Source organism: Lycorma delicatula, chromosome 1 (genome assembly GCF_047948215.1).
Source record: "Lycorma delicatula isolate Av1 chromosome 1, ASM4794821v1, whole genome shotgun sequence".
NCBI lineage: Eukaryota > Metazoa > Arthropoda > Insecta > Hemiptera > Fulgoridae > Lycorma > Lycorma delicatula.
In genome coordinates this window covers 23958698-23984800 of record NC_134455.1, presented here as the reverse complement: position 1 = coordinate 23984800, position 26103 = coordinate 23958698, and the positions used below count along the sequence as shown (strand labels likewise).

General features: G+C 30.8%; 1 protein-coding gene across 3 annotated transcripts in view; it reads left to right on the top strand.

Moving 5' to 3' along the window:
• The window catches only part of LOC142318056 (uncharacterized), a 111599-nt gene that overhangs the window by 71265 nt on the left and 14231 nt on the right, over positions 1-26103 (top strand). The window contains exons 3-6 of one of the 3 annotated variants that reach the window (XM_075354581.1): positions 12292-12382; positions 18818-18934; positions 23022-23384; positions 25558-25907. In XM_075354581.1, the coding sequence (XP_075210696.1) occupies positions 12292-12382; positions 18818-18934; positions 23022-23384; positions 25558-25907 (921 nt within the window). Of the gene's footprint in view, positions 1-12291; positions 12383-17761; positions 17870-18817; positions 18935-23021; positions 23409-25557; positions 25908-26103 lie in introns of those variants that run through there. The other 2 variants (XM_075354580.1, XM_075354582.1) reach the window with 2 other exon arrangements.

Here is a 26103-nt window from a genome sequence, read left to right as displayed (position 1 = left end):
TTAAACCCCATTTTTTATGTAATGGAATGAAATACCTGTATATTGATTGAAATAAAAAAGCTTGTATGTTAATTCAAACATTACTGAAATCTGATCTGTTTCTATAGGAAATGAATCCAAAATAGTCAATTTATGATAACTTGAGTTGGAGGATAAATGTGGTTGACAATTTCTAAAAACTATTCTTTTAATGTTCTAATGCAGAGGAAGTTTTGAATTTACTGGGAGGCTTTGGTTTACTCAACAAAGAAGTAAACCAAACACATCAGCAATAAATGTCAAATTCCAGATTGAATCAGATACAACAGCTTCTCCTGAATTGCAACCGTGAAACATCAGTTTCCGGGATTGTTTAATTAATGAGCAAATTGTCTAGATTGTTTATCTGTTTATTTATTTTTTAGTAAAAGAAAAATATTTTTTGTTGATATGTTAGTTATTTATGTCAATACCTTTAGCATCACATTAATATTCATGCTCTGTTCTGGTATCAATAGCAAGATTAGTGAATATTTTATTCTCTCTCTTCTAATTATACCACCCAAATCTTCTTCCAAAATATCAAAAAACTATTATAAAAATTTGAATATTCTGCTTCAAAAAAATCTCATTGTACCTAAACAATGAGAACCTGTCAATTAGGTATGACAGGCACAGAATAAGAGTAAGTTTACTAATACTGTTTGTATACACTAAGTGGTTGTCTCAAGACAACAAGGAATAAATGAATGCATCATTATGACAAATGGAGGATCAAATGCTTACATGTGGTCTTAACTGCATTAGAAGAGATACTAAAAACCGTCATCCTTGCCATTATTTGTTTGATACTTTTTGATGATGATAGATCACAACTAAAAGTAAAGAGTGCCTAATTATTCCTGGTAAAACTTTGAGCAGATTACAGCCTGTAATATTAAAAATTTACTACATTTATTTTTTCTCTTTTACATCATAGATTTTGTACTACAGTCTCACAGTTTAGTCCCAAAGGTATAGTCACACAGTGTTGCTGAATCTGTGGTTTACTATCTTATAACTGTGGTGCTTGGAATATTTTCTTTCTTTAGTTATAATATGATTTCTTGAAATAATGATTTCTTATCATTTTTATTTTTTTAGTTACATTGGAATCTTTATACTGAAAAAAGTAAAATAGGAATCAATATTATAATTTTTTTATGAATAATTATTTCATAATAAATCAAGTATATGTACATACTTGTGTTAAGTGGTTTTGATAAAGACTGGTCTTGTGAAGTTGTATCGATCAGGGCTGTTTATATGAAAAGTTTCTTACTGTAAATATGCATGTATAGAGTATAAAGAAACTGCAAAACATTTAATTATTTTTAATGATTATGCATTCAAGTATGGTTAATCAAATGAATAATTAATAAATTGAAAATACTTATAGGACTTAATCTAGTATACCTTGACCAAATTTAATTACATAAATTTATAGTTAATTACTAGTTGTTATACCTTTTATTAATGTTCAAAATTGTACAGTTACAAGGTTATTTAAAGTTAGATTTATTTCTCACTGTAAATGGCTGTAAGTTAATTTATTAGCTTTTCTTTACTCATCTTTAAAAAAAATAATTTTTATCACAAAGTATGTATACATTCACATTATATGTTTTATAGGTATGCAATATTCATGGATGAGTTTATTAATGTGGTTTTGTAAAAAAACAGGTTATTTGCTGAAATATTTTGCTTGAAACATAAAAAGTTTCTTCATGATTTTACAAATCCCATTTCTTGTTATTCTAATTAGCAATGTTAGATCTTAATTTTTACTTCTTTTATGAAGTAAAAATTAAGTAAAGGAAGTATGAAGTAAAGGAAGTATTACGATCAGGAATCATTTTCATTTTCATATTTCAATGGAAATATCCATTTTGACCATCTCTGAACCCATTTTGACTAGTTTTGGTGTGACGTCTGTACGTACATATATCTCATAAAACTCAAAAACGATTAGCCGTAGGATGTTGAAATTTTGGGTAGCACTGTTGTTTAGCACTGTTGTAATATCTAGTTGTGCACCTCCTTTTTTTATTGCAATCGAAATTAAAATAAAAATTTTAATTAAGGAAATATTTGAATCTTAAAGGGAAGGCACATCGGTTCGAATCAGACTTCATCTTTGTTTGTTTTTTTTAACTCTTTATTTATTTATTTTTTTAATTTTTCCTTTTTTTAATTAAATTTTTTTTCCTCCTTTTTTTCCCCGCCCTCCGGAGCTAGATCCACAACTATACATAAACTCAGCTCCAAGGGGTGCCATAGCCTCTAACTACCTCTTTGGGAACAAAGTTCCCGGCAGATAGCTGGGACTAGGTCTTGTAGGCACCATGCCTCTAATGAGTAAATCCCAAAATATCATCCCACTGGGACTCAGTCTTACTTTCCCACCAATGGTTCTGCAAGGGAATCCCCACCAAATCAACGTAATTGGAAGACCGAGGCCTCTACCACCTCCCTGATGGGGTTGCACTCAGGGATACCACGATATCCTACTGAAGAAACAGTTCCAGATGCCGTTGGAGCCATCTTACATCCCCGACCCCCGGGGTGCATGACCATGTGAATTGCAGGAGAAGCATCTAGGGTCCTGCTGGCAGTTCTTGCGTAAATGGCCAGCCTTACCACATGTAAAATAGTGGCCGCTTCTGTCTACGCCAGAACAGAACTTGGCCCTGTGGTCGGGATTGCAATATCTGAAGCAAAGGTAATCGGATGAACGCCACACCATTCGAGAGGCCACCACCCAATCCAAACTCGTCCAACAGACAGTAGTTTGTCTGCCATGATTGGTGGCATTGGCAGTGTAACCACCTGAGTGGAGCCGTAAGCCGCCCCTGTTGACCGGACAACAATAGTGACCGACTCACCTATCATCTTGCGAAGCTCCCGAAGAAACTCGTCTTGTGACGTGAGTGAATCCACATCCTTAACCAGGTCGTGGACTCTTCTACCGTCCCTACCAGCCAGGGCCCTAGTAGGACCCTCCACCTTTAGCAATATCCTTGCTGAGTTGGTCCGCCTCGCAACTGTACGCCTGAACCCGTAGGTGGAGGTTCTCCCCTTGGCCTTACCGGACGGAGAGGAGTCCAGTTTCCCCTGGTGAAACTGCCCCTTTCACAAAGCGGAGAAGGTCCTCCCCTCCGCCTTGACCACAACTATAGTAGTCGGCCGACCCGCGGATCGCTTCTTATCTGCCAGCATCGATGATGGTGATCCCTGTGTCAGATGAACGAGAAGGCGTTTCCCTATCCTTTTCCTTCCGTACTCCACGGAACGCAGTAAGACTTGTCCGACCCGGCCTTGTGGACCACAGAAGCAGACCCGCCGATCTTGTCCATTCTCTGACACCGTGGGACAGACCTGCAAACAGCAGAGGGCACCCCACGATCCCCCGCCGCAGAATCGATGACCCGAACGTAATCGGTCAGCCCAAATGTAGCTGCTACCTCATGTACCCCAAATGTAAATGCTACCTCACAGCTGCTATCCTCTTCAGAGAGGTCCCGAGTAGTCGACTGCAAAAGGAGGACCTGGCCAGGCTTCAATCGGCCACCAGTGGCCAAGTTCCTAAGCACTGTCATATGCTGAAAATGTTCAATTCCAACCGCCATGTCAGTAATCCAGGTGGAGCCAACTCCTTTTTCCAAAGCGTCAGTGCCCTCAACAAGGGTAGAGGTCCTCGGGCCAGCCTCTAAGGACCAGCCGTTCAAGATTGGCATCAGGGACATCATCTTCGACCGTCCCCCGCAGCTTTGCAAGTAACTAAGTGGTAGCTTGTCCCAATTCCCCATCCGGAGTTTGAGTTGCCTCATCAGAGACAATTTGGTTAGTCTGTATGGCTTGGTCCTTGACACTTGCCCGAACATGTCGCCCTTGAAGTCCCTCTTCTAGCCGGCCTAAACTTCCTCAAAAGACCAACGTACGAACGCTGCGGTCCAAGTCTTCGGAGCGCTCCTTAATCTTGATCTTGAACACATTCAGCTTTCTCACATTATGAAAGAGAAGCCTCATATTGTAGTCAAAACACTTCTTCTGTTTCAGAAGAAACGACTCTGTACTTACAACACGCCGTTGTTCTGCAGATCCTTCTTCCCCCATACCAGAAACGTTCATTGACGACTCGTATCTCTCCAAGTCAGAGGCTTCCTCCGCCGAATATAGGGAATTCCAACTGGCCCGAGACTTCTTCTTCCCCTCAGACGCCGAAGGAGAACCACGTAGTCGACGTTTCCCTCCATGCTTAATCGACCCCTGTCCATCATCCTGGTCGTCACCCGGCCCTGTCGGGAGAGACGGAAAATCTATTTCGTAGTCCCTAGCGGATGAACCAGACGAGCCAACAGCCGTCTTCTGGCATCGAACCAAAGCCTCTCCAGGCTTCTTCAACTTACTTCTTGAAAGCAAACGATCGGCATGCCAAATCTTAGCTATAACCATATAACCATCTCTTCAGTAGTCTCACTACAACTGCTGTCAGAGAGAACTTCCTGCACGATGACACCAGACCCTCCCTGCCTGCAGGATCTCCGACCCGTAACAGGAGAAAATCCCTCCTCATCGATCGGGATGTTGCCCTCAAGTCCGCCTGGCTCTGCCATATCAATTTTTTATAATCCAAATATATATTAAGTAATATATACATGTTATAAACAAATAATTTAAATAAAATTATTCTTATAAAATTCTACTTAATAGACCATATAAGCCGAAGGTAAACAGAGATCTAAATTGTCTTTGATTAAATCAGTACTGCGTAACCAAGCAAACAGTACTTGGTTACGATAGGTAAACACCAGTAAACAACAAAAAATAACAACGGTAAAAAATCAACAGAAAAAACGAAATACAACACAAAACCCTAGTAAAAACATTATTTTAAATACAGTAAACAGTATTAAATATATTGATTTAATAATTATTAACCCGTGATTGTAAAAAATGTTTTACAATAAATAATAATTCAATGTCAATAAAAAAATTTTAAAAATGAAAGAAAATTATTAGCGAAATAAAATTTTATATACTATTAAAAAGAAAGGGAGTCCAACAAGGATGTTCCCTGTCTCTGTTACTTTTTAATCTTTACATGGAACTAGCAGTTAATGATATAGAAAAATATAGTTAAAAGAAGAGACAGACTTATAGGCCACATACTAAGGCATCCTGGAATAGTCGCTTTAATATTGGAAGGACAGGTAGAAGGGAAAAATTGTGTAGGCAGGCCATGTTTGGAATATGTAAAACAAATTGTTAGGGATGTAGGATGTAGAGGGTATACTGAAATGAAACGACTAGCACTAGATAGGGAATCTTGGAGAGCTGCATCAAACCAGTCAAATGACTGAAGACAAAAAAAACATACTATTAAAAATGTGTAAATGTAATTTAATAAGCATTACATATGTGTATATGTAATGACGACATATGTATAAATGTGTTTCTTATAGATAGGTATGTATGCCATAAATGTTTCTTCTTTCTTCTATTTATGTCTTGTTTTATTAAACTCTTAAATTGTCTATTCCATTTTACAATATCAAATCTTTTTTCAAGTCATAGAAACACTACATTCATAGCTTTATTTTTTATTTTACTTAAACCTTCTTTTTAAAACTAATCTGAGGACTAAATTTCCTTCTTATGTTCCATATCTCTCTGGAAACTATACTGCTTACCTACTATAGCTTGCCTTTTACCTCTTCTATGTTTCTGTAATTTATTTGAGTCAGCAATTTGAAAATATGAGATGTTAAACTTATAATATATTATAGTTTTTACACTTTTTTAACACTGCTTCCTTTTATATAGTGAGTAAAATTCTCATAAATTTACTACAATGTCTATAGCCTATTATAATTTGCAAAGGATGCATAGTAATTCAGATGGAATATCATCAGTTCACAATATTTTGTTATTATTTTAATTTTTCAGATTTTATCAGATTCTCATTAAAATATCAATTGTTTTTCTGCCTTCTGACTTTTATCAGATAAACTTTTTTTTCTAACGCTACAGTTTATTCAAATTTTAATTCCTCATTATTCTTTGTTAGCATCTCTCTATCTCTCTTCTTTGATTTTAGTTTCTTTTTTTCATTTCTTTACTTTACATCATTGTCTTTACCTTTATAGTCATAATTTGATTTTAATATTTAAAGATGTTCATGGTTAATGACAAATCAGACTCTGAATTTATTTGAGGAAAAAATATTTCTATTTCATTAAGTGCATAAGATACCTTGTTTTCTATGCCTTGCCCAAATATAACTATTCTATTGTAGGATTTTATGAAAAGAATGTGTACATTATATTCTTTTTATAAGAATGTAATGTTTTTTTTTTTAATCAGAATGTAAAGCCTGTTAAATTGTAGATGATAATCAGTCAGTCCTACAAGTGACTTCTTCACTCTGTTCTCTACAGGAACTGACTGTATAGTAATCATCATTACTCTTAAAGAAAGTAGCTGTGACTGGTGTTTCTTACCTTTCAAGTGCTCATGTGTTCATAATGAAGACTGGTTTGGTTGAGGTAGTGTGAGACAAAAATAATTATTATACTTTTTTCTGTTATTAAATAGTAAATTGAAATCATTTTCTCTGATCAGTTGAGAAAAAAAAGTCTGATTTGTCAAAAAAATGACTAAAAATTATACAAAATTATTTCAACATACGTTTTAGCAAGTACACATTAGTGTATTTATTGACTTAAAAACATCTAACTAAAAGTATGTATTTAAATAAATTAATTTTCATTTATTTTATATTTATAAGTGATTAGCTCACTGTTGAAGTATTTCATTAGTAAAATTTTTTAAAGAATATTATTTAAATAAATTTATTACATTCATATTCTGAGAAATGTTTGCCTTACAGTTATTACTTCTAATAAAATTTAATCATGCACACACCTTTAAGAGAATTTATTATTATTACTACATCCTCAAATTAGTAATGACAATTATATTTTTTATAACAGAAGTTGTTAACTATGCTGTAATGAAATATTCATCAGATAAAAATATTACCTGCATTTCAATGTTTGTATTACAGCATTGTCGACAGTTAGATTTCCTGATAACTGCTTTGGATTCAAATCAAGGAAAATATAAAGAGAAACTTTTAAAAATATTTTTCAGCATTAGTTACATCTTCTGCAAGGCCTGCATATTTATTAGACAGTGAAGTCATTCTTGTTATATCCAGAAAAGGGAAGCTATTGTATTTTAATTACAAGAGATCGTTACACAATTTTGCATTGCACAGATTTAAGAGGGATTTTTAAGTAACATTGAGATCAATATTCTGTCCTCTATTATTAGAGTTTTAATTTTATTTGATAATCTTTCCTTTCTATAAGGATGTTGGCTAGACTAATAGATGATGCTAAAAGATATGTTACACTTTCTTGGCTAGTTATTAATAAAAAACAAATTGCAGAATTTAAAAAAAATTATATTTTCAATTTAAAATCTGTGTAATGTATTAGATCTGTTCATACCATTATCTTGTCAAGATTAAAATGTATTTCTTTTTCACACATATTATTTATTCAATAAAATCTTTCAACTTTGTCATAGGCAAATAAATCTTCAATGTTTAGTGATATTAAAATTGTCTTTATTTATTTATTTAAATGATTCAGATGTATTATGTGTTTCCACTTTTTTTTTTACAATTATGGACCTTTCATGTATTTTAAATGACATTAAATGTTATGGTAATTAACAGCTAAAAAATAACCATAGTATACAATCTTCCAGAAGAGTAGAAGGGTTTAATTAAAAGGTATTATAAATCTATCATCTTTATTAACAAGAAATCTTAGCCACAAATTTTATTGTAAGAATGGGTCAGAGTGGGACTTCAGTTGATATCATCTTCTTAACAGCATTTAGACTACTTACCTTTAACCAATAATTGAGATACCTCAAAGAGAATAAGGTACAACAGTTCATAAAATAACTTGCCTAGTTCATGCTCTACATCAGGGGTGGCCAACAAGTCGATCGCTATCGACCGGTCGATCGCGAGGCCAATTTTGGTCGATCGTCGATCGCTCGCAATGTCTGGGGTGGAATTCCGTGTACCATGGACTATGAAGCGATTGTAGAAGACAAAACTTTCTAGCAATAGTTTAATGCATTTTGGGAATTTGCCAAGGTCATAAATTCCTAAAATTCTGACAGCCTGACACTGTGATCTCCGCCCACCCAGCACAATACATTTTGACTTATGCGCTACACTTGTCACCGGACGCAACGCATGAAAGCAACAGTTACGACTCGACTCATCGAAGAACACAGTCAGTTAGCTTGAATATTTGGTAGTGTCATTCGGTAGCCTCTTTTCTTTTGTATTAACAGTATTATTATTAATCAATATTATTTATCCTCGGTGACCACGTTGAGTTTCAATTTTTCTTCTGTTTAAAATGTAAGTACCTTTTCTTTGTTTTAAATTAAATTGCTTTTCTTACCTATCCATTTACTTGATAAGTGAGCATTCTCGGCAACAGATCACTAAACTGCGGTCATTACAGTGAGAGAAAAATAAGGGACAGTATTACAAATATATTAAGAATAACAATAATTATATTTAAATTAAGAAGTCGGCATTGTAAACCGCAATAAATATATTGTAACTTTAACATACTTCTTGTAAATTTGAATATATCTATATTAGATTTTAATATACTTGCATTGCTGTCCCCGATCATAATATGCAGTATTGTTATAATTTCTCTCAATGTAACGGACATAATTGCCGCAGTTCATGAGTTTTTGAATTTTCTAGGAAAATATTTAATTCAATATTTATTCTTTAAATTGTCGTATTTCTTTGCATTCTAGTATACCCATGGACATGAGTAGTAAATCGAAAACTTATCACTTCAATGAAGAATGGGAACTCGATTACTTTTTTACAACGGTGAATGATAAATGTTTTTGTTTAATATGCCTTACCTCGGTAGCCATTGCTAAAAAGGGTAATCTGGAGAGACATTGTTTAGCTTTACATAACAAGTATAAAACAGATTATCCAGCAAATTCTGAACTGAGAAAACATAAAGTTAGGGATCTTAAAACTCAATTAACAAATCAACAAAGCGTTTTTAAAAAGCCAAGGTTGAAGTCACAAGCAGTAACTACTGCATCATTCAAAGTAAGCTATCTCTTAGCAAAAAAATGTAAGCCATTTTCCGACGGTGAAATTGTAAAGGAAATTTTTTTGGAAATGTCAGATTCACTTTTAAACGATTTTAAGAACTAGTCAAATTGTTGCTGCAATTCAAGATCTACAATTGTCTCGAAAAACAGTGTTGCGACGAATTGAAAGGATGAGTGGGAATGTAAAAGAGCAGATGATGATATTAATAGATGTTCTTGTTTTTCCCTTCAGTGTGATGAATCGACAGATATAAGTGATACAGCACAATTACTTGTTTTCGTTTGTATGGTTTTAAGGATTTTACATCTAAAGAAGAATTGTTGGGTATGATTTCTTTGAAGGAAAGGACTAGAGGTGTAAACATATTTAAGGCCTTTAAAAACTTGCTCAATGATTTGAAAGTACCACTTTTTAAATTAGTCTCAATAACAACGGATGGCGCAGCTGCAATGATAGGTTGCAGAAATGGATTTATAGCCCTATTTCAAAATGAAGATGAATTCCCAGTCTTTTTGAGCTATCACTGCATAATTCACCAGAAAGTGTTTAGCAAGAGACTAAACACAAAAGAGGTAATGGACATAGCATTTATAATTGTTAATTCAATTCGAGGAAGTTCCCTCAAACGGCGTCTCTTCCAACTGTAGCTCGATGAAGGCCAACCTGAATTATTACTACATACCGATGTCAGATGGCTAAGCAGAGGTAAATTTCTGCAGCGATTTCGTGATTTATTGACTGAAATTATAGATTTTCTTCACGAACAAGATGGAAACGGTGAAAATTTAAATGATGAAACTTGGCTTAGTGACTTAGCGTTTCTTACAGCTTTTACTTCAATATTAAGTCATTTAAATTTAGAATTACAAGGTAAAAATAAAACAGTAATTGATATGATCAGCTGCATAGACGCATATAAAACAAAATTTATTTTGCTAATAGAAGATATGCAACAAAATAATCTGAATCATTTTCCAAATATGGCAGATAACCTACAAAAACATAAAAATATTAATTATAAGATCGACAAACACGTCGCGGAAATCCAAAAAGTAATTGAAGATTCTGAGGTAAGATTCCAGGATTTTGAAACAAATTAAAGAAATTGTGGAATTTATATCTTTTTCTTTTAAAAAAGATTTAAGTGTTAAACGCATTAGCAAAAAAAATTTCAGACATATTTCATATGGATTAAAGGGCATTAGAAAATTTAATTATAATTTTACAAACTGACTTATCTTACAAGCCAGAAAATTTGAAGAAGATTTTTGGAAATATGTCAACCAAGAAAAATATCCCAGTATCACCAAATGCAGCGAATATATCTATTCTTGTTTCGGATCTACATACCTATGCAAATCGGCATTTTAATACTTGAAGCTAACGAAGACTAAACAACGTTCTGTTCTGACTGATTCCCATACTGAAGAGTCATTATTATTATCTTTGTCAGGATATACACCTAATTATGATTCCTTGGTTAGAGACATGCAAACTCTGTCTTCCCATTATGTTAAGGCAACAAAGTAAATTCTAAATCTGTCTTTATCTGTAGCTACTTTGAATTAATAAATATTGTTAATAATTATCCATGTTCTTTTAATTCCCCTGGATGTGAGTTTTTTGGCCCTTTAAATAATTATTATTGTTGTTTTTTACGTAGATAGATAAGCCGTATATCTATATTTCAGTACGAGGTGTACTCAGCGAGCTATTGATAGATTAGCAAAAAGTAAGTCATATTATTCTTTCATTATAAATTTTCCTGGCCCAAAAAAACGCGAAAGTGAAATATTGAAATCAAATTATTAGCCATACTGTGTACTTTTATAACACATTTTTCATATTTACGAACAAATAGTACAACAACTTATACATTGCAGTTGATAAAAAAATTAAATTGCATTTTAAGTTAGTAAAAATCTATCTTGAAAACGTGTCGGAAAATCGAATTTTTTAGGTACCGCATGTACGGAATGCTGCTATCAAATTTGGGTCTGGAAATTTATTTTCTTCATGATCCTATATCTGGAAAACTTAATAAGCGATTTAAAAAATAGTATATTTTTCTTATCTACCCATTTCTCGCTTGAATGCACCTTATACTGAAACACAGTGTATAAACATAGTATGCATTTCATACCCCTTCTTCCCCCTTAGATTACGCCTATGATAAGTCGATCGCGACACAGTTTTAGGACAAAAAGTCGATCTTATATACAGAAAAGTTGGACACCCCTGCTCTACATAATTACGTTTTGATCGAAAAATGTTGTAATTCCTAGTAATTAAAATGAGGTCTAGAAATTATGAAATTTAATGGCTGGATCTCACATATTTTGATAAAATAAATTTATAAGTTTGTCTTATAAAGTTGTCTCATTTAAAAAAAAATAAGTTTTCAACCCTTGAAAATTTAGAAAATATACAAGGGCGAAATTTTGTGTTGGTAATTTAAAAAATAATTTTCATAGTTTTAATACAAGATTATGATTATTTTAAATGGTTTAAGAAGTAATATAATGGAATTTTATAGTTATTTTCGTTAGATTGAAATTTAAAAAAGGACTACCCCAAATGGTTTTTTGCACCTACCAAATGAAGGGGTGGGCGGATTTTAATTTTCTTTTCACCAAAATTCATTATTTTTTCAGCTTGTCGATTAATGTAATTAATTGTTACCATTGCCATTTAAGATTTCTGAGTTGGTGTAGGTGAAGCAACCCCTTTGAAAATAATCTTAAAAAGGTTCCCCCCTGAGAATGGTATACATGCCTGCAAACAAGAATGTAATGGGACTGATAGCTGTTGAATAATAAATGTGGTAACTTTACAAATGATTACCCACTATGTAATATATAACTGAAATATTGATGATCAAGTAAGAATGGCTCTGTAATCCAGTACAGGTGTAACAATATTTGAAATATGCTGTATTAATACTCTGCCTTTTTTTCAAAGGAATAAAATTTTGTAATATGTGCTTATTCTATTAACTATATTAGAGCAGGCTCATACAATTGTATCTCATTGCTATTATTTTTTAATAGTTTTCAGTTTTTTTATCGATGTATTTTTTTCTTCAGGTTGTTGTGGTCAATGCTGATAATTCTCTGGCTGGAACTTTATCAACAGTTGATGGTCAAGCACTATTCGTCAGAAATGAAACTCCTCACAGTATGTAATTAAAATAATCTCATTGAGATTACAGTATAAGTTAATTACAGTAAAAAAAATATATTATTTTATCAAAATCACCAAGTAAAATAAGAGTAGCAAGCAAATTAATCCAAAAATTCTTTATATCTTTTTTAATTCTTTAAAATTTATATTAAAAAATATATAGTTCAATTACATTTTAACATCTTTATAATTTGTAAATATCAAATAGCTATTATCTAATACTATATTATTAATCATTCTGCATATATGATTTGACTAAGATTCAGTACGTAAATAAAATATTTTATTTTATTGTGATGTAATCATACCTGAACTACTAATTTAGTGGTAAGATTTTATGATAACAAATTTTGACAGTACTGTACAAATTTTTGATTAGATCAAAATAGAAGTTACCTGGTCTCTGCATTATTTGATTATTCTGCTTTTAAATATTTTTAAAGTAGTTTAATGATTATTCTTTTAAACCTCCATTCCCTTATGGAAAGTCTTTGAAGTTGAATAACAACCTTTGCTGGCTCAATCTTGGGTGTTTGTTACTTTTAAATTACTATATCTACTACCACTAATGAACCAGGGTGTTTAAATGTATAACAACACAAAACATTTTTTTATTTTTTATTTAGTTGACTGTGGTATTTTTCATTAATATATTTCCATCATGTGCAAATCCTAGAAAGACATCAATTTCTTTACAAATATGATAGAAATAGAAGAAATATTATTTAACAGAAAACTTATTGTTTTTCCACTTCTCTGTTCCAGTTCACAAATAGTTTGCTCTCATGATTTTGCATTATTTGTTTTGAATTTTTGCATATCATTTGCGTTAAGAATTTCCTGATGCACTAGTAAGAAAGGAACGAATAGTCAAATAAATAATTATAATATAAAATTCCAATCAGTTCAATCAAATCTTAATGATTTTTATTCTAATATCTATTCATTCTTTTTTTATAAGTGTAGTTAGTTATATTTTTATTTTACTGTTTTGTAATAAGTTTTCCAATTTACTTTTTTTATTTTTCTAAAACTGCAATGCAAGTGTTTAAATCTTTCACGTACATGACTATCCATTAAATGTTCTTTTATATTGGAAAATTTGCTATTTTCATTTCCATAATTGTTACTAAAGAGCTTTGATAACTTTTAGCTGGCCAGAGAACTTTTTTCCAGCTATAAACATGGGCAAACAACTTTAAGCTGTTTGTGTCTAACAGTTATCACATATCTATTTGTTCTACTGGTGGCAAAATTTCAGTTTAAGTCCGTAGCAGATAATTAAGAATTTATCTGAGTTTCTTATCAATCCTGTGATGGATGATTTCTTTAAACTGTAAAAAAATAGTAATAAAAGTATGTAAGAAAAGGCTTGCTCTAAAGTTATTTATCATCTTGTCATACAGGTATTATTTGAAATAAAACTTTGAAACATTTTCTTGGATTAATATCCATTGTCTTTTAAGACTACACATTTTATAACAAAATTCTGAATAAATTCCTTAAAATATTGCTTAATGGGCACAATAAGAAGAAAAACAAAGAATATAACCTTATATTATTCTGAGAATAATGAAAATTGGTGTGGTATAATTTATAAAAGGTCTTTGTACATAAAGAGTTTTTTCACTAACTAATTTTTGGAGCACTTTAAAGTATTGCACTGTCATCAGCAAAGTATTGTCACAGATATTAAACGGGTAAAGTAACAAAAAGGTTTCTCTAATATAGTAAGAAAGGAATAAAGCGGGAAATTATTTTATTAATAAGATAAAAAAATAGTAATAAATTTAATACTACAGGCTATGAATACTCTACAAGTGAAAATATTAAAATTATTATCAACAATGAGAAATACATTCATAAATCTAACAATAACTTTATTAATAAAACTTCAAATATATTTATTAAGTATTAAAATACCACTCAATGCATGAAATGGCATAAAAATACATATATCAAAAAAAAAACAACAGAAATTTGACTTATTGGTGTTCACAGAATCATTTGAAATGAATGTGAACAATTACACATTGTTGAAAGTATTATTTAAAAAGAAAGTTATCAAAGCCCTTTAGTAATCATTATGGAAATGAAAATAGCAAATTTTCCAATATAAAAGAACATTTAATGGATAGTCATGTACGTGAAAGATTTAAACACTTGCATTGCAGTTTTAGAAAAACAAAAAAGTAAATTGGAAAACTTATTACAAAACAGTAAAATAAAAGTATAACTAATACACTTATAAAAAAAGATTGAATAGTTATTAGAATAAAAATCATTAATATTTGGTTGAACTGATTGGAATTTTATATTATAATTATTTACTTGACTTTTCATTCCTTTCTTACTAGTGCATCAGAAAATTTTAAATCAGCTGACACACTTTCTGCATATTTATACTAATAGTTTAATAAATGAATAGTATTCTGAAAGCTCTGTTCTGCCTTTATTTGAGTATGTATATGAAATTTTTGCAGAACAAGATAATTAATATAAAATAGGAGCTTCTTCAATAGCTGGAAACACTAGCCTTATTCCCTTCTACAAAACATATGTAGTAACACTTAATATGTCTAACTAGTATTCCCTAATGAGGATACAGATAATAACTTGTGTAAACCAGTTTGCTTACAAAAAACCTAACAGAAATATATATTTCTATCAGTCAGTATTGTAATTATAATATATACAAAGAAAAGAACCTTTTACTTACTATCAAAATAATAGTATTTATTCTCCAAATATATGTTGTCACTGACTTGATGTAAATTTTAATATAAGTACAATTACGGTACTATATTTAGTGAGATAATAATTTCTCCTTAAGTCTTTTACACGGGATAAACAGATAATTTAACTAATACTTTTGCTAACAGAAAGTTTCTTATTACAGTTTACAAATAATTAGAGCAGTTAGAAAGAGGAATTTTAATGTAATCAGCTCGTAAATTCTTAAATCAGTAAAATAGGCATAGTTTGTAAATAGATGTGATCATCCATGTGCGTGGTATGTTGCTGGCAATTCAGGTAGTTTTATTTATGGAAGAGCATCCAGCTACAAAATAAATCTGCTACATTCACCCTGTCTAAGGGCAGAAAAACCTGAAAAAAAAGCAGTCATGAAAAATCTGATACTCTTCTATCATGTACATTACAGTGCTAATTGATAGCACAGAATCTTTTTTTGTAGTAATTGGTATACAAATTTCTACTGGTGGTAGCACTTTCTTATTTCTGGAAGAATAGTATGATAATATTACTTTCCCCTCTCTAAGTGATACTGCAAAGCTACAGTTTTAGAAGGGAAAGTATTGTAATCAGTCCAATTTGGGCATATGTGGTTTTTATTGGATATTGATGTTTTGACATCTAAGGAACCCAAAAAACTGGATGGAAATTTTCTGGATGTTCATATGTACATGTGTGTGTTTGATATTTCACTCCTTATATCTCCAGAACTACTGGACCGATTTTGACCAAACTTGGTCAGCTTACTTCTATATATGGGCATTGATGCGATTAAATTTTCAATCTAAAAGGTTAAGGGGGTGAGGCTGTACAGCAAGCGTCACCCTCAGTATCTTGAGATTTTGCGTAATAATGGTCCTTTTTTTCTTAGGCGTAATAGTTAACTATTAAAAAACAATAATATTTGCAAAAAATATTTTTGCAAAGTTGCAACTCCATCGCAAAAAATGACCTAAATAAATTAGCGGCTAAGTGGGTATATTGACTCAATAGTATCCCCTCTCATTATAAGGAGCGCTAGTGAACACCAACATACAACTGTTGTAGTCGACAGCTATGTTGTGACTTCACAGGTGAGCGCAGGTTTAACTAAAGAATCATTTTTAGAGTGTAGAAAATTATTTAAGTGGCCGCTAGTACCGCCTCACCCCCGCGAATGAAATACGACATGCGCGCGTACTTTATAGAATCATTGAATTAAATAAACAAAAAATATTATATTTTAGCAAATTGATAAATATTTCAAATTAGGTTGTGTGTGTGTGTGTGTATGCCGTGCATAGGAAAAAACCTCGTGACGGGAAAGTCCTACAACTTTGTAGTCAGTATTTTTTTTGTAACCGTATTAATTAAATTTTGATTCAATTTTTTAAGATTGGATCAGCATTTTTCTTACTTATATGATGAAAATTAATATAGTTCAGGTTATATTTGCAATCATTACCATTACTATACCTTAGTTAATTATTTTTCAGGTAACTTCATCTAGTGAGTAAAATTACTTGTTACTGTAAATAAATGAAGAACAGAGTTATTATTTTTTTTACTTGATTATATCACCACATAAACTTGAGGCTTGCGTATGGGATATGTAAATAGAACTTTGTTGCGTATAAAAAATTCCGTGCCTGACCGGGATTCAAACCTGGGACCTCCGGATGAAAGGCCTAGACGCTACCACTCCACCACAGAAATCGAAAGATTTCCTCTATTTTACACTGATAAAACTAGAAGACACAGCTCAACTAAGAAATTAAACACCATTTAATGTCAGTGAAAGTTTGGTTGCATCATATGTATATATATATATATATATATATATATACACACACACAGAGGTTTTCCCGGCTAAAGTTATCCAACAATAATGGCCTGTATTATTTAGAAAATCAGTCCAGTCGTCGTAATCTTTTAAACATAGGTTCAATCGACAGGAAATATCTCCAAGATTTTTCTGTATTCTGTCAAGGTCAGCGGAATACTCTTGGACAGGTAAGCCGATTCATAGCACAATTATACTCAGTCGAGCTGTGGATCCTAGATCAGAAAGTTCAGTGCGTGCCTTGGTTAGCAGAGTTTCAATCAGTTACGCGTGTTCAACGGCGTGTACGAACTGAACGGAATATCGATCCTTCTATATTCAAGTCTACTCGTCAGCGGAATACGACTAAGAGAGACTGAAATCTCTTCAAAACTGGAAATCATCCAAAAGTATCACTTTTTGACGAGACTGTGGATCGTGTACGCGATGCATTCATTCATTGCCAGTCCTGGAAAGTTAATTAAGCGGGCTACTTACGAAGTGCAAATTCCTCGTTTCACTGGTTAGGATTACAGAAAAATGGCGTCATTGGTCCGTTTTTTTTTCATGGAGCCCACTGTGACAGTGCACCTCGACATGTTTGAAAACTTTGCTGTTCTTCAGAACCTGTAGGCTTCAGTTTCCATCAAGATGGTGGTGCTTCACAATACTTTCATCGAGATGTTACCATTTTCTTGAACAACTCTTTCCTCGGAAGTTGAATCGGCTGAAGAGATTCAATTGCTTGGCCACCTAGATTTCCAGATATCACTCCTTTGGACTATTTTGCTTTAGGTTGTTTGTACCAAAGAAAATATCGAGATCTGACTGATTTAAAACAGAGAATTCTTGAATTTGGTATTCTAATAACGCAGATGCTCCTAAACACCTGGCAAAAATTAGATTATCGTCTAAACGTCTGCCAGGTTAGTAAAGGTGCCCACATTAAACTTGATGTGGGCACATCAACTCACCAAGTACATTAAAACTTGGTGAGTTGCTGTGTTTATTATAAAAACAAATTATATATTAAATTATATTATGATAAATTACATTAACTGGTTCTATTAATATAAACTGTTACTTTTTGATACCTTTGACCAGTATACTCTGTATATAAAATGAGCATTTACAATATTTTTCACTGACTACTTCTGTTTCTGTGTAACATTACTAAAAATTACCAACATTACAAAAGATTTTATTTTTTAAAATAATTTATTCGTTTTTACCGACTTTTCGAATAAAAGTACGGTATTTAGTAAGGCTCGAATGTTTGGAGTGCGGAGAGGGTGAAAATTATTTTTTTTACGTTTTGAGACAAAGGGAATACGAAAATACCATTCAATAAATTGTGGTTTAATTATAAATTTATTTACAGGCTTGCGTGTAAAATACTGCAGCTCGAAAATTTCCAAAGTTAGTAAATCAATTTCATTGAAATTTAAATATGCTGTAGTAGTGTATCTGAAGTTAACGTTTCAAAATTTGATAAAGATTGGTTGAGCCATTCTTGAGTTACGCTCAATTTAACGTCGAAAAATTTGAGCGGGGCAAGTTAGAAGCGAAGTTCGCTATGATGCTTTCTTTCTTTTCTATTTAGCCATATTCGTTATGATGACCAATCGTCCGTTATTATGCTGCAAGTTGGAAGTTTGACGTTTTTTTATTTACGTTGTCTACTGTTAGCAATATTGTTCGGCGTATTCAGGTAGCGTTACCCACTTAGCCATGATGAATGGTTACGTGTTTAAGCCGGTCAAAAGGAAACAAAATAAAATATCGAAAAGTCGCTCGTTTTGTGCAGACTGCACAAAAATTTTTTTTATCATCAACATTATTAATAATAATAATAATATTTTTCTATAAATCAGGTTCAAGCCTTGGTAGAACATCTCGTCAAGGTCAGGAGACATCAACAACCATGGATCAAACTGTGCATAATATATTGCAGTGGCTTCAAGGAAAATACACTGAAAATAATAGGATAGGTAAATATAAATTATGCCGTTTACTGTATTTAATTTATGTTATTCACCATTAGTCTGTGATATTATAATGTTATGTAATATAATTCAATCAATATTAAAAAAATAATTAAAATATTAAATGTAGCTTCAAAATATTTTCCACCTTTGCTGATTTTTGGCATGAATACTTCATAGAGTACTTTTGCAGGAAGATCATTTAAGGAAGATTTTTGCAGGAAGATTATTTAATCATAATTATGATAAAATTATTGTAAGTTAAATCAATCTTTAATATTAGAGAATTAGCATATCTTGTTATTCAACTATAAAATTACAACTGATTTTCTTGTTATTTGATTATCAAAATTTTTGTAGTCAATAGTTTGTTCACAATACAGTAATAAAATTTATAAAGTAAGCCTCGGTAAATAAATCTTGAATTGTGATTATTAAATTTGTTTTTATATTTTTTAAGTCTATAAAATTCTGTTTGTTCACTTATTGCATATAAACACTTAACTTTATGGTGTTTTCATTTCAAACAATTTTTTTGAAGGTCCTTTGTCAGTATTATTACTTTATTTATATTAATTTCTAGTATTAAATTTCAATTTAAAAAAAATAAATTGTTATTTAACAACAAATTTTAAAAATAACTTTATATCTAGAGTAGTTACAATAGTTTTAAATTTCAAGAAAAGCTATTTTTTCTAAGCATGAGAAAATTAGATTCTGGGTGGAGAAAAATCTTTAAGCTATGCTATGATTGGTTCAAAATGAATTAAAATTAAAAAAAAAAAAATTACCATTAAGCAACTATCAAAAAAAACGAAAGTTAGGTCAGATTATAAGAGAATATTCAGAAAAGTATATGAATCAGTGCCCATATTTTTAAAGAGTAATAAACCTTTAAATAATTACTATTCCACAAGATAAATTCAGATATACAATAATCTGAGCATAGCATTTCCACACACTACAAAATTCCATTTCCATATCTCACACACAAGCATCAAGCTTATGTGGTGATATCAAGCCAAAAAAGAAGTGTATTGTTACTAAATAAATTTAAATGTCAGGAAAAGATTTTTGAAAGTGTATGTTTGGAGTGTCGCATCATATGGAAGTGAAACTTGGACAATCGGAGTATCTGAGAATAAAAGATTAGAAGCTTTTGAAATGTGGTGCTATAGGAGAATGTTAAAAATCAGATGGGTGGATAAAGTGACAAATGAAGAGGTATTGCGGCAAATAGATGAAGAAAGAAGCATTTGGAAAAATATAGTTAAAAGAAGAGACAGACTTATAGGCCACATACTAAGGCATCCTGGAATAGTCGCTTTAATATTGGAAGGACAGGTAGAAGGGAAAAATTGTGTAGGCAGGCCACGTTTGGAGTATGTAAAACAAATTGTTGGGGATGTAGGATGTAGAGGGTATACTGAAATGAAACGACTAGCACTAGATAGGGAATCTTGGAGAGCTGCATCAAACCAGTCAAATGACTGAAGACAAAAAAAAAAAACTAAATAAATAACACTGAAAATGTCCATTACCAAACTATTTTACAATGATGAAAAAATTTTTTTTCATCAGTATTGATGAAAAAAATAGAATTATTTATGATTTCATCTCCTTCACAACTTTTTTTAATTTAATTTATTTCATTTTTCTTTCAAAAACTTCACCTTTCAAAATGAACATGAAACTTACATAAACGTGGAAAAGAGCAATTTCAAACAAATGATCTTAACCATTTGTTTCTTAGCAATTGGTTATTATTGACTGTTAAAAACCAGAGAGTGATTTAGTGGCTAAAAAATGAGTGCACCTGCTATTGTAGGTAATGTGATACCAGGTTGCTGGTGTTATCAAGCCTTGGTGTCATTATACATAACAAAGTAGAATACATGTGGGCAAATTTATCCATATTTCAACCTAAAGCTTCTGCATTCTATTTTTCAAAAATTCTGATGATTCACATTACCAATTTTGTCAAAATATGTATTAAATTATAGTTGATTTGAAAAGTGAAAGAATTAGATTCTTAATTAAGAAAACAAAGATTTGGAAATTTATTAGTCGTATCAACAGTGAAATTAATGAATCCAGACATCTATCTGGATATTTAAAAACTTCTCTTCAAATTCCTTCCTGTTTATTTTCTGGCTCCCTCTTTTCTGGATTCTTAAACTAACAAAAAAGTAAGGCCAAAAAGTATCATTCAGTTTCATGAATACTTAAAATCAATATACTTATGATAACTTATAGTTTATATGTAACTTTTCAACACATAGCAAATATTTGAAAAGATAAATGACTTAAAGACTTAAAAAATTATGTTTCAAAAAGAAATTTCAAATGTTTATACTAATTTAAAAAAAAGAATATATATATATATATATATATATATATATATATATATATATATATATATATTTATACACACAATATAAAATTAATCTAAAATGAATCAGACAACACCCTAATCATAACTCATATTTGAATACTACAATTCAGATACATTGCAACAAAATCAACCCATTAACAAATACAACAAAAGATTGTTTTTTATGTACAGGTTGCAGTAGTTTTTAATAACAATAAACATACATAACATACTGCTTATCTTCAGTAAGTGTATAGACTTAAAAATTCACAAGAGAATATTACCAATTAGAATGATAGATGGGCTTGTGAAGGGATGAAATGATGCAGTTGTTTTATTTATTTGTTTGCCACTCTTTTGAATATGTTCTTAAAATGCTACAAAATATAATAAAAGCATTTTAATGCTATATTTTTATCGACTAGTGAACCTTAATTTGTTTCTTAGAAAAAAATTGGCTACTGAGAAATATTGCAAAATCTTTGTAATAGCAAAAATGTTTTAATAGAAGATGGATGATGAAATAGCATAGATTTTTAAAGGTATTTGTTTAATTGGAGCAATTTTTGAAGTCTGATCAATAGTTTTAATATAAATATAACAAACTGTATTCATATTTTGAAAATTTTTGCAATTTAAAAAATTACAGATGAGCAAGGGTCATCGTAAACCCCTTAAAGAGATATTTTTCCCCCTTGCAATAGATTCTACAAAAAAAGGTTCTGAAATGTTTCATTGAACTCGTTCATAGCTACTCAGTTTATTATAAAATATTTACATATGAAGAGAATAAATGTAATCTAAGTTAAAATAGGATTGTGTTACATCATCATAAGGAACAGCAGAAAAGTAATTAAGTTACCACTAAATTACTATATTTTGAAAAGAGATTTAATGCAGTAATATTAAAAGTTCTATATTCAAGTTCATTTTGGTCTTTGCTCCATTATTTCCTATAATTATACTTCTGAAAACTTGATTATTGATAAAAAATTGTATACAGAGTGTATCACGAAGTTCTCCAGGACTTTTATAACCTATTCTACTAGTGAAAATAATGGAAAATTCCATATAAACTACATAGAATATATATATATATAAAAATATTTGTTTATTCAACATTAAACAAGTACTTTTCTGGCAAATTTAGTAATATACTGTTTCTAAATAGAATTCAAATTTTTCTAACTTTTCTGTTATTCAACTTATCTTACGCCATATTGTTCAGAAATAAATTCTCTACAAGCTTTATTTAAAATTTTTATATGTTTATTTTCCATTTAACAAAGTTATTGTATGTCAAATAAAAAACAGGGATTTTTATCCCAATTTATTGGTTTTCACAACAGATTTTTCAAAAACTATCAGTACTTTTCTGGGACCTACTTTATTCAATTTTCAGGTCAAAAGCTATAAGAAATCAATTTTGTCCCTTAATTACTGTCTTAAAAATTTCAATATGACCTCATTTAAGACCTTTATTTACGACCTTCGGTAGCCGAAGTCTGTGCTTAACCTTTCATTGGCTGTAACTAGCAAATTATGCATTTTAATATATATATGTATTTATATGAACTTTTTCCATTACTTACATGAGTAGAATGGGTTATAAAAGTCCCAAGAGAACTTTGTGATATTTTCTGTATATTAATTTGCTATTTAAAAAAATATATTTTTATTCTTTGAGTTTATGAATACCATTCTGTTTGTTCTCATCAGCAAGACAGCAGCTGCCTTCACGACAGTATCTTCCATCGTTACCTGGGGTGTCAACAACGCAAAGACCCCGACCATTCCAAACAAGTTCTCCTGTTCCTCCACAACAGCCTTCCATTTCAGCAGCATCTGGAGGTGTTGATATCAGTGTAAAGGGATATCCATATCAGGAGGCACCAAATCCACAATTTAACATTCCACAAAGACCATCATCTACATATCAGCCATCAACTACATATCAACCTTCACCAGGTTATGAACAACCATCCAGCTTTCAACCACCAGTGCAGTCTTCGACCTATCAGCCACCTCAATCAACATACCAACCATCAACATTTGAGCCACCTTCATATCAGTCTTCAACAGGTTATCAGTCATCAATACCACAAAGTATTATGCGTTCTTATTATGTTAGAATACTGTTTTTTTTCTGTGTAATAATGACTAATTATGAAATTATTTTATGGTTAATCATACTGAACCAATTAAGGCATATATTCCTAGGTTCCTTAAATGTAAATGTAGTATTAATTTATCGATTATTTAAAATCTGCAAACATAATTGTCTATCTGCAACAAATATTATTAATCTCTGAAATTAATAATCTTTTTAATATTAGTCTAGTCATTCATTAGTTGCTTTTAAATCTAGATTGAAAGTTTAAAAGCAGCTGATCTAATCTACTCACAACCAGATTAAAGATTAATAGAAATTAATTATACTGAAATTTTAAGCAGCATAAGCATAAAAAGTAGTATCTGAAATGTATATTTTACCGTAACATCTGAAATACTTTGATTCTTGAATTAATGAATCATTCATTTTTAAGAAAACTAAAACATATTTTAACAGTTTTTATAAACTATTTATAAAGTAGTAATAATTTTATAACATTATATTTAATGAATTTGTTTGAAATTATGAAAAGTGATCATTTTCTGTACAGTATATTCATGCCAATAAATGGTACCTAATCAACAGTATACATAAAATATGATTTCTGCAACCAGATCAGTTTAATTTTTAAATAATGCTTCTATCAAGTGTCCTAATCTGTAGCCAGTCTGAAAAAAATAATTCAGAGTACCTTACTGTTGAGAAAATGACTATAGTAGAAAGAGATATTATATGGTCTAGTCTCCTAGAATGATCTGGTCAAATGTGTACATTGGTAAAAATAACAAGTAATAATTTAAAAATAATGTTATCAAAAAAATTAATATATCTTTACATAAAAATCCTGTTTGATTACATTTTAAGGAGGTTTGTAGATTAAATTAGTTCATTGCTTTTTAATCTGTCATGAATTTAAAGTCAGCATTCCTTCACATGAATATTGGTTTTTAATTAGATTTTTTTTAAGTTCAATGAAAGTTTTTGGTAATCTATATTTAACAATACAGGTAGCTTATTAAAAAAAAAAATATTCCTTTTGTTTGTATATAAATTAATTATTTGGATAAATTTCTTTCACACATACTACTAAATATAAGGATGAACAAGTAAGCACTTACATTTTCTTAAAAAAAAATTTTATATGAGGTTACTTAATAAGAATGTCTTAAGTCTGCTAGAGAATTGATTTCACTGTTATTTTCTACCCTTCCTAACATTCTCTCTCTAACATTTTTGTTGATGCATTTCAGACCTCCATTCTCAAAATTGAGTAATAAAACTAGCTTTGAGAATGGAGGTAATCCAAAATGTGTCAACAGCAAATATTAGAGTGACAAAAGAGCAAAATATAACACTCAAATCATTATGATAATCCTAGCGGAATTATAAAACAATTGACAATTGCTATTTACAATTGACTATTGACAATTCTGTCTACAGATTTCTTTACAAATACTCTTCCACATGAGGAGAGCATCTTATTATATGAAGTGAATAGTTTTAAGAAAACTGAACTACCTTTATTAACCCTACAACCCTATTAACCCTACAAAGTTTAGGTTTGGTATGTTAAGTTTTAAGTATATGAACAGGATTCTGAGACCCAATCCATAACAGTTTTTAGCAATTTAGCTGGTTCAATCAGTTTATTTTTAACTTTTTGAAATGTCTAATTAAGAGCTATTAAAATTAACCATTATTTTTCCCTAATCACTGTATTTGGATTGATGGATTTAGTTTGCTTCTGGATTGATAACTTTAAGATTTGAAAAAGGGTAACATTATGTTTTTGACATAAGGGTAATTTTTAGTACTTTTTGTGAGGACACATATTCTGGTGGAAAAAAATAACATGAACAGTAGTTCTGAAACATTTCATTATCGAATATAAAATATTATTTGATATATCCTGTGATATTAATAGCCACATAGTAAATTTAAATTTACTTCTCCACTAATTTAGTAAAATATCATATTTTAACTGCAGTTTAAAATGATTCATTTTATACTTGTAATTATATTTTTAGTTTTTCTTTATGCTTCTTGGGTGAGAATTATTAATTACTTTTTACTACAAAATGTTAATTTTCAATATTGTGAAATATGAATTCCAATTTAATGATTTTGTATTTTATTTTATAGGAATTCCTAGCAGTCCTATTTCTCCAGTTGTTTCCAGTCAATCTCCTACAGCACCTGATGTACCAACTGCTCCAGGATTCCCATCTTCTCAAGGATTCCCATCCTCTCAAGGTTTCCCATCATCACCAGATTATTTTAGCCCTGGACCAACTTCGTCAGGTATTTATCCATCTCCCTCTCCTTCTTCAACAGCAACTTCACCGGGTGATGAAACTTTCTCTGGTAATGAGATAGATACTGATACGTTACATCCTCCACATATACATGCTATTAATGTTCAGTGCAGCAAGGATCGTATGACAATTGATATTGAATTTAATCGACAATTTGATGGAGTCATATACTCAAAGGTAATACATTAAAATACTTTGATTTTTAGTTTCTGAAGTGAGTTTATTTCAAGAACTGAGTTACAATTACAATTACTAAGTAACATATTTATATTAATTTTATAACTTAGTTACAAAATAATTTTCATTCTTATAAATTTTTGTGTAGTAAGTAACAGAACATTTTTGCATACCAACTAAAAGTTGTCGTGATATA